Source organism: Myotis davidii, unplaced genomic scaffold (assembly GCF_000327345.1).
Source record: "Myotis davidii unplaced genomic scaffold, ASM32734v1 scaffold960, whole genome shotgun sequence".
Classification (NCBI taxonomy): Eukaryota; Metazoa; Chordata; class Mammalia; order Chiroptera; family Vespertilionidae; genus Myotis; species Myotis davidii.
The window spans coordinates 2,508,131-2,518,259 of NW_006293003.1; the positions used below are offsets into that span (position 1 = coordinate 2,508,131).

The 10,129-nt window shown below is 58.1% G+C and overlaps 1 protein-coding gene across 1 annotated transcript in view; it reads right to left on the bottom strand.

Moving 5' to 3' along the window:
- The window catches only part of EVC2 (Ellis van Creveld syndrome 2), a 42,031-nt gene that overhangs the window by 6,176 nt on the left and 25,726 nt on the right, over nucleotides 1-10,129 (bottom strand). The window contains exons 13-16 of the mRNA XM_015565799.1: nucleotides 8,340-8,581; nucleotides 6,346-6,468; nucleotides 1,281-1,508; nucleotides 29-100 (exon numbers count right to left, since the gene is read on the bottom strand). Coding sequence (XP_015421285.1) covers nucleotides 29-100; nucleotides 1,281-1,508; nucleotides 6,346-6,468; nucleotides 8,340-8,581 — 665 coding nt within the window. The remainder of the gene's footprint in view (nucleotides 1-28; nucleotides 101-1,280; nucleotides 1,509-6,345; nucleotides 6,469-8,339; nucleotides 8,582-10,129) is intronic.

The window sequence follows — 10,129 nt, forward strand, 5'->3', positions numbered from 1 at the left end:
GGGCCCCGGGCCCGTCCTCTCTGCCCACTTGCCGCTGCCGCTGGGCGGCCTCCTGGTGGGCCAGCTCCTCCTCCAGCTTCCTCTCCAGCTCCTGGAGCTCCTGCACGTCCAAATTGCATGCAGCATTCATTTCTGCCCCACACAGAGGGGCAGGTGGTGAGCACAGTGCAGTTGGGGGGTGGGGTGGCAGGGGGGGAGAGGACCAGAGAAAACCCCACCTGCTCGGCCTCCCCATCCAGCCCTGGCAAACAGTGCGATGAGGCTGCCCCAGATCTCACAACCCCTGGCTTTTGCACATGCTGTCACCACCGCCCGCCCCCCCCCCTCCCCGTGGAGCCTTCCCTGCTGGCCTGGCTAATTCTGGGTCTTCCTTCCAGCCCTGGCTTAGAAGGGGTCCCTCGGTGCGAGACACAGATGCCTCCTCACGTGCCCACTCCCCACCCATGGGCATGCCTGTTACGGAATGAGTGCTCTGCCCCCTCAGAATCCAGGCGATGGAGCCCGAAGCCGCAATGGGGTGGGATCGGGGGGCGGGCCTTTGGGAAGTGAGCAGCTTTGCTGAGCTCACTGATGGCAGCGGGGCCCTGGGATGGGACTAGCGCCCTGTGAGAAGGGAGGAGACGGCGCTCCCTCTCCGCGTGTGCAGGTGTAAGGAGGCAGCGGGCTGTAACCCGGGAGAGGCCCGCACCACACACAGAATCTCCTGAAGGTAAACTATAAGCATTAGTGCGATTTCCAGGTCTCGATGCCTCAGAGCCGTGAAGCTGGGGAGGAGAGAGAGAGAGAGAGAGAGTTCAGACTGAATGGACAGATGGGTGAGGAGCAGAAAGTGGGCAGGAGCCCGAGGGGGGAGAGGAAGACACGGTCACAGCCGGGGAGGTGGACGGCGACAGCGTGAGCCGCGGTACAGACACGGGGTGCAGTTCCTTCGGCCACAGGGCCCGCTGCACCAGCCCCACCGCCTTCGTTTGCCCATCACTGCCCGTGCCCAGCCTCAGTGACTCCTCCGCACACGTTCCAGCTCCACAAGACCTGCGACGTCTTTTGTCAAACGAGGTGCACTTGGTGGTTTTTCCCAGGAGTCGTTTCTTCCAAAGCGTTTCATTCACGCTTTTCATCCTCCCAGATGCTGAACAGCGTGAAAACCATGCGGTGCCATGTGCTCCCAGGAAGTTACCTCCTGAACCCTCACCACGGCCCAGACCCGCCCACTGGCTGGTGGGGAACCCGGGTGAGCCAGGGGGGTGCCGCGCAGCCCTGCCCACCCCAGGCACACTCACGGGGCTGTGGGACTCCAGGATCTGGGCGCAGGCCGCCTTGGTCAGCGTCTCCGACTCGCTCAGCTCCTCCAGGAGCAGGTGCTGGACGCTCAGGAGGGCGGTGTAGGCCCACAGCGTCCGGGCCGCCCCGGCGGACTTCTGGAACTGCAGGGCGACCAGGGACTCGGCAAAGCGGCCCTCCTGGGCCTCCAGCTGCTGCACCCGCTCCCGCAGCAGGTCGGCGCGGACCTGAGAGGGCAGAGCCAGAAGCCAGAGGGGTCAGCGGCCAGAGGGGCAGCGAGAGCAGCCGCTTCGGAACAGCAGGCGTTAGATTTCCATCTTAAGTTCAGGACTTGATGCAAGGCCTCCAATATTTGCTAAGACGTGGGCCTGGAGTCTGCAGTTTCAGACCCCGGGGCCTCTCCGATGACACCCCACGGGGCTTTGGGGCCTGGCTGCTCATTCCACGTTGACCACTCCTGACGGTAAACCCAACCTCGCTGCCATCCGGCGCGAAACCCTCCAAGGCTCCTCATGGTAGAGGTTGTGGTTCAGGCTCCACAACCCCAGCCAAGGTCACCTGGGGGGGTGGGGTCTGTTCTGCCACCTGCACCCACACCTGCGACTTCCACCCTCACCGACGACTCACAGCCGCACACTCCATGCTCTGCCTCTGCTGATGACGGACATGTCCCCGCATCCTCAGCCCATGAAGCGTGCTCACTCTGCACGTGTGTGTCACTCTTCTCTGTGACCCCACATTCCATGCTTTCCGCCCAGGAGGACCCTCACCACACCGTTCACCCCACCAGGACACGAGCTCCCCTTGAGGAGCCGGCAGCCAAGGGGCTCAGTAACTTCTAGATGAGTGAACCCATTTCCTCCACCCCCCACCCTGGGGGCATGGCAGCCCCCATCTCCTGTGAGGCCTTGTCCCGTGGAGATGCAGGCAGCTGAAGTGACTATGTGGGCTACCCCTCAAGTTTATTTATGCAGATTCACACCTAAAATGGGGGGGCGGGGGCTAAAGCCTTCCGTATGTGCTTAAGAACGGGGACCGTGAGATTAAGGGAAGAGTGGTTCTTGAAAGCCCTTTCTTCCCCTTCTGCCTGGGAAGCTTACTTAGTGAGTCCCAGCGCCGGGAGAAGGTGCGCTGGAGGGCTCATCCGGTCGGAAAGAGCTCGGGGAGAGGGGCAGACCTGCCTTCCCATGCGGCACAAGACGGGCTCCCTGAAACAGCCCCGCTGCCCACAGCAATGAAACCGCATTTCCTGCACGTGCTGCTAAAGACCCTGATCCTACTGGGAGGTCCCAATGCCTTCCACACCAGCTGCCCTGGGGACACTCCTCAGAGAGCAAAGCAACAGAACAAAGGGCAGGCACAGAGTGAGAAAAGAAAAACATGGTTTAAGAAAAGTTCCAGAATTCCAAGGTTGGCCAAACTCTCTGTCCTGTAAGGGGCAGATTAAAGCACGGCAGCCTTAAACACTGCCAACTGTCCGATCGCCGTGTGCCCTTCCCTAGGACACTCCCAGAGGGGGTGCGTCATTCAAGTAAGAGACATTGGGAAAGCGGGTGAGGGAGTCCCAGCGTGACGCCGGAGGGCTGTGCACAGGCTCCGTGGGCACCGTGCGGGCGGGGGCGCAGCAGGCACAGGCGACGTCCTCCCGACCACGTGCCCCAGGGGACATGGCCTGTGTGTGGTCCCGGCAGGATATCTGGTCAACTGTCAAGAAGTGGATGGAAGGATGGATAACTGTACAGAAAAGTAACCAGGAAGAAACCAAAGGATAAGAACAACTCCAAGAAAAACAAAAGGCTGCACAGGGGAGAAATGAATCTTGGTTTTTACGTGGCCCAGATGTGAATGACATTTAAATCATCATCACAACAGCCATCTGAACTACGGATCTAATTGCATTGGGAGTTGGGGGACAGGAGGCCCGTGTGTTTGCAGGTTGAAAAAAGGTAGCTAAATCTTATCTCCCATAAAGAAAGCAAATAGATTATGCCAAAGGCAAGAAACGGAGAAACAGCAAGACATGGGGTCAACATGAAAAGGTCAAGCTAAAAACTGAAGAGTCGTTACCTCTGGGGATTTAGAAACGGGTGTGTCTGTGGCCACAGTAGCCTCTGTTTTTGAAAGCACAAACCCTGTAGAGCAGTGGTTCTCAACCTTCTGGCCCTTTAAATACAGTTCCTCATGTGGTGACCCAACCATAAAATTATTTTTGTTGCTACTTCATAACTGTAATGTTGCTACTGTGATGAATTGTCATGTAAATATCTGATATGCAGGATGGTCCCAGGCGACCCCTGTGAAAGGGTCGTTCGACCGCCAAAGGGGTTGCGACCCACAGGTTGAGACCCGCTGCTATAGATCTATTTGGCTCTTGAAAAGCATGTGTGCACAACGCAAGAGCGTGAAAAGTAGAATTTTCTAGTGGACAACGTAAAAAAAGTTACTGCAGTGAAACCAGGCAGACAGCTGTGGTGCCGTTCAGCCTGAAAGGTGGGCGTGAACTCGGGGTTAGAACGGGAGGCTGAGGCTGATGGTGAGGACTTGAACCCTGTGCCCAGGGGTCTGGATTTTGTTTGGGGGCAGAGGGAAGCCAGAAGATCTCCCTCCCAACTACACTGCGTCCGTCGTAGACCACCTGGACAGAGGCTGCCTCGGGAGAAAGCGGGGGCAGGAGACGGGGAGAGACCCGTGGGATGGATGGATGGATGGATGGATGGACGGAGCCACCCTCTTCCTAGAGCACCTTCCCTCCCACACGCCTGCTAGTCCACGCTGCTCCCTCTTGTGAGGTCGTCCAAAAACGAGCACATTATCCTCACGCTTGAAGTCTAGTCACTTCTGAAATGACGCAGGGGTGGCAGCCACCTCCATGTGATTGCCAGGGCAGCGGAGGCGTCACAGCAGGACGGCGGTGCTGGCAGCGGCTGTGGCGCTGAATGAAGGACCGTTAATGAGCCGTGCAGGCCTGGCTCATCCTGGGACCGGCACGCGGGGACTGCATAACGAATGAGAGCTCGGACGTGTGGCAGACATGCCACCCAGGCGCAGGGCAACGCCATTAAAATCAGCCGGAAAGAGCGGGTGAGTGGGGAATGCGGGCATGTCATTTTCACTCACATTTAAATGCTGTTGAGGAATATTTATGAGAAATGTAGATGTGCCTTGTGCACAAACAGCAGGAGACTACCGCACAGACGCACTGAAGTCGCCCCTTCGTTTCTGGGTTCATCAAGCAGATCCGCTACCTGAACACAGGACCTGCCTGTAGGCCCCTCCGCCCGCCAGCTGCGTGACCGTGGCCAGGCCTCTCCGGGCCTCAGTGTTCCCAGCTGTGAAGTGGACGCAGCAGTAGCTGCTCTGCGAGCCTCGCTGCAGAAGGCTGTGGGATATGGGCAGACTCCCCAGGTCACTGCAAATAGGAAGGCACTGGAAAGCCTCAGGGCTCCCTGACGGAGGGCTGGCTCAGACCTCTGAGGACCACACGTGCTGTGCAGTGCGATGCTGAGAGAGACACAGGAGGAAGCCCTGCACCGAGTGGAATCCTCCCGTTTCAGTCCTGCATAAAAAGCAGGCGGATGGGCGGATGGGCGGGTGGGCACGCAGACAGGTTTCGGCAGATGGACAGAACATTTCTAGTAGCTGGAAAGCTAACACGAGCCACATAACCTGTGTTGTGTCTGCGCTGCCTCTCAGGACAACGCCATTAAAGCTGTACCTTCCTCCATCAACTCCGAAAAGGCAGGAAGCGCACGCTGGTCTATCCGTCCGTCTGCCTGTCTGTCCTTCCTCCCCAAATCATACACAACCATTCATTCAGGGAAGGGCTCAGGTCGGTCAGGCGGAAGGGACGTGTGACGGCAGGATGTGAACTCCAAGATGCCCAGGCGCACAGCGGCCGCTCTCTGAAACCGTGAACACGCCAAGGGCGTGGATCTGGAACAGCACGTAGGTCCACCGTGGCCCAGAGAGCACGCCCCGAAACGCCCCTGTCCGTGCGCGCGCTGATGGCGGTCTGTCACTTTAAGGCAGTGGTTCTCAAACTGTGGGTCGCAACCCCTTTGGCGGTCGAATGATCCTTTCACAGGGGTCGCCCAAGACCATCCTGCATATCAGATATTTACATGACGATTCATCACAGTAGCAACATGACAGTTATGAAGTAGCAACGAAAATAATTTTATGGTTGGGTCACCACATGAGGAACTGCATTTAAAGGGCCAGACGGTTGAGAACCACTGCTGTAAGGGCTTCTTGCCCCCCTCCCCAGCTAGAACATGTGCGCTGTGAGAGCAAGGACTGAGCTCATCAGCAGAGCCTGGGGCATGGCTGCCTCCTCGGACACAAGAGGAATGTGTGACATGGACAACGCGTGTTACCACAGACAAGAAAGGGAGCTGAGGGGGGAAACACATGGGAAGACCGGGTGTTCCGATAAGGCTTCTTGAAAGAGGGGCCCCCCGAGGGCAGAGGCCACGCCTGAGGACAGCGGAGGACGAGTCATCTGTCCGGGTAAAGGCGGGTGGGAGGGAGCCCAGGAGAGGCAAGGTGGACGGTAACACCAGGCTGCCGCGCGTGCCTTCTGCAGGGACAGGAGCCTGACCTGGGGCGATGGGAAACGCGCGGGAGACGGAGGCCAGGCTGCTGTGGGAGCGCCGGAGGGTGCGAGGGGGAATGAGGGGGGTGCGGAGGGTGTGGAGGGTGCGAGGAGGGTGCAGAGGGAGCAAGGAGGGTGCACGGGACAAAGAGCAGACAGAGTGAAACACCCCGTGTGGACACCTTGCCAGGCTCAGGGCCAGGCACCAAGGTGGCAGCAACCTCGGGCAGCGGGGACAGCAGCTGGGGGGGCCTGAGGGTGACCCGGAGACCTCCAGGCGCACAAGTGGAGGAAGGTTCCAGATAGAAGGAGCCGGTGCAAAGGCGTGCAGGAAGGGCGGTTCACCTGTGACAGTTTAGCATCTCGGCGTTTGGTGGAGATGGACAGTTGCAGCCGAGGGCTCCGTGTGCCTTGCGGACAGCCGCCGACCCTGCCCAGTGCCATGGCAGCAGGCGAGGGGGAGCACTGACCTTTTCCAGCAGGTCCTCCGGGGCCGGGCCATCAAAGAGCTGGATTTTATCTTCAATGCACTTCCTCAGAAGGTCGGTCTTGCTTTTACTCTTGGCGCGCGGCTTCCTCGCCTTGGCCTGTGGCTGGAGAGGGGAGAGAAAGCACGCAGGCACATGCAGGCAGCCCGCCTCCCAAAGCCAGGCCCCGAGGGCCAAACAAGCTCGGGGGCTAGAGGGGACCAAGGTGAGGTCACGGTGCTCAGCAAATTGTGATTCGGTTAATGATCGAGGGTAGCAGATGCGACCATCTCTGAGCCTCACTTTGCACACCTGCAAAATGGGTATCTGCCTCATTAGATGACTGCAGGAACCTAACAACACTACATAACATAAAAACAGAAAGTCACACAAGACAGCATGCCACAATGCACCGCAGTATAACGTAACAGCACGACATAACACAACAGAATGTAACATAGCATAATGCAAGGACTGGACATGAGAACACAGCAAAACACAATCCAGCCCAGCACAGCCCAGCACAGCACGGCTGCGAGGCTCAGTACGGTACTCCCCAGTGACCACTGGTCTCCTTCCCCTCCCAGCTCGCCCCCCTACCCTTCCTCCTCCGTCACATCCCTGGAGGTCCCATGTCTCCTTCTCAGGATGCGGACACAGGCCTGCCCACCAGGCTCGGCCCTGAGCTCCCGAACAATCTCTCCGGCTGGCCACGGGATGGGGGCCCGTCCCCATCCCCTCCGAGGAAGAAGGCACAGACCCGGAAATTCACGGAGTTCAAAGCACCCCCATTTGACAGAGGAGGAGACTGAGGCCAGGAGAGCAGACTCGGTGGCCTCAAGCCACATCATGGGGGCCCTGAGATCTAGGTCTCAGGTTTCCTGACTCCTGAGCTCAACTCTTTAAATACTCAGGCTGGGCCCAGCTAATCCCATGAGTTAATTATAGTTTTCATTTCCTGATCTAACGGGGATGATACAAAAAAATAAGTAATTGTGGGTCAAGGCCTCTTAGGAACAGAGCCAGGCTGGTAGGCAAGACCTTGGAGCCCAGAGCCTGGATTGCGGTTGGGAGGGGATAAGGCTGAGAGGGGCAGGGGAAAGGTTCGATTCCGGTCAAGGGCATGTGCCTTGGTTGCAGGCATATGCCCAGTAGGGGGGGGGGGGGGGGGTGGGGGAGTGAGGGGAGTGGCGATCCTGTGCACCTCCCCAGCCCCACGCAGTGATGTCAAGCCCGCAGATTGAAACTGGCCTTAGAAGTATTTACACCAGGGAAATGGGCAGATGCTACAAAGCGGGACCACCCTCCCCTGCGTGTCCCTGAACTTCCGCTGAGCGCCGGTTCACCAGCATGTGCCTGAGACCGTGGCAGAGCCTACATCCCGGCAGAGAGCCACGGGAAGGCTTGAAGAAGGGGGGGGGGGATCTGACTTAAAGACGGCGAGGTCCTCAGGAATCATTTATTAATAAACAAAATGTACTGCACACCTGCCAGGCGACAGGCACTTTCTAGGTTCTAGGGTCATGGCCGCTGGTGGACAGTGCAAGGAGGCAGGCAAGGGGATCTGGGCTGGGCACCAGTGTGTCCACTACAGGCCTTGAGGTCAGGACCAGCTTGGTGGTTCCAGGAACAGCCGATGCCAACACAGCTGGAGAGGAGGATGGGGGCCAGTGAGGTGCGGTGAGGCCAGGGTGGGTGCTGGGGCCGGGACCCGCAGCATCAGCAGGAGATGCCCCACCTCTGCCATCAAGAGGCCACTGGCCAGCTGGCTCAGGTGGGTGGAGCATCGTCTCATGCACCAAAAGGCGGGTTCGATTCCTGGTCAGTGCACGTGGCTAGGTTACAGGTTTGATCCCTGGCCGGGGAGCGTACAGGAGGCAACCGATCGATGCTTCTCTTCCCTCCTCTCTCTCTTCCCCTCTCTCTAAAAAAAAATCAATGAACACTTCCTCCAGTGAAGATTAATAAAAACCAATCAACCAACATGTCCATCCTACCTGCAGCTCGGGGGCAGCCAGGGCCTGGTCCAGCTTCAGGAACTCTGCCTCCCGCCAGGCCGTGTGCAGCTGCTGCAGCAGGACGCGGGCCCGGATTCGGGGCAGGGCCAGGCTCCTGTCCATCTGAGCGAAGCAGCTGTGCACGTCCTGCCGTATCCGGAGCAGCTCCTCCTCGGACAGGGAGAAGGGGGAGCCGCAGAGCCTCCTGGGGGGCAGGGACAGGGTGTGGCTGGTGACATCCCCTCACACACGGACCGCGCATCTCTACCCACTCGTCATCGCGGGACCCCGATGCTTCCCTCCCTGGCCTTGTCGGTAACGGCGCTGTGAACTCCTGCCACCCAGAGGGTGTTATGTTCCATGAAATAAGTCAGACAGAGCAAAACAAATACTATGCAATTCCACCTATATGTGGAATCTAATAAAACAAACAAATAAAACAGAAACAAGCTCACAGACACAGAGAACAAACTGATGGTCACCAGACTGGATGGGGTGGGGCGCGGGTGAAAAAAGGGAAGGGAGTGAAGAAGGACAAATGACCAGTTATAGAAACAGTCACAGGGATGCAAAGTACAACTTGGGGAACACGGGCAATAATCCTATATAATAAAAGGCTAATATGCAAACTGACCGAACGCCGGAATGACCGGTCGCTATGACGCACACTGACCACCAGGGGGTAGACACTCAACACAGGAGCTGTCCCCTGGTGGTCCGTGCACTCCCACAGGGGGAGTGCTGCTCAGCCAGAAGCCGGACTCATGGCTGGCGAGCACAGTGGTGGTGGTGGGAGCCTCTCCTGCCTCTGTGGCAGTCGAACATCCTCTGAGGGCTTCTAGGCTGCGAGAGGGCACAGGCCGGGCTGAGCCTCGCACGCCCCCCACCACCCCAGTGCACAAATTTCGTGCACCAGGCCTCTACGTGTGCTGTCAGGTGGGGACTAGCCCTCTCGGGGCGGCCATTTCATAAGGGATATGAATAGCTAATCATCATGTGGGACACCTGAAACGACTATATCATACATCAAGTGGAATTGACAAATAAATTTTAAAAAATAGTTATACTTTTTACTTTAAAAAAGAACAGAAGTGTGTTCTCATCCATAGAAGATAGCAGGATTGTTCTGGGGGTGGGGAAGCTGAAGATTCAAAGGGCAAGAGTCACTAGTGAAATTCACGTCTGCAAAATGACATCAGGTCCTTCCTCACGTCTGCGCTCTGCACGGATTCCCTGAGCACCGCACGCCTGTCTGAGGGACGCGCCATCACACCGGGGCTGGGAACCCAGCGTCCAGTGTGCGAGGCCTGAGGCTGCCTGTGGAAGGGCAACCGGCTCCCAGCGCTCATGACCTGGCGGACAACGGACATGGGAGCAGGGGCTGCCCACTGCCCTGGCCAGCAGTTCCCTGCAAAGGGGATGAGGAGCCCACCTCCGCTCCGGTGGGCCAGGGACGGGGGTCCCCCGCCTGGGTCCTAAAGGCTGATGGTCATGCAGAGCAGTGGTTCTCAACCGTCCTAAGGCCGCGACCCTTTAATACAGTTCCTCATGTTGTGGTGACCCCCAATTTCATTGTTACAAGTTGAACATAATGAAAGCATAGTGATTAATCACAAAAACAATATGTAATTATCTATCTATCCCTGGGCTGTGAGTCATGTGACTTAGAAAGAGCTGTCCATCTCGCCTGTCCACCGCCAGAGATCGGGTGGCCAGCGTCCCGTCACCCCAGGGCGAGCCCCTCCCTCACCTGGCAGGACGGGACGGGATGGGACGCGGGGGCCGCCGGG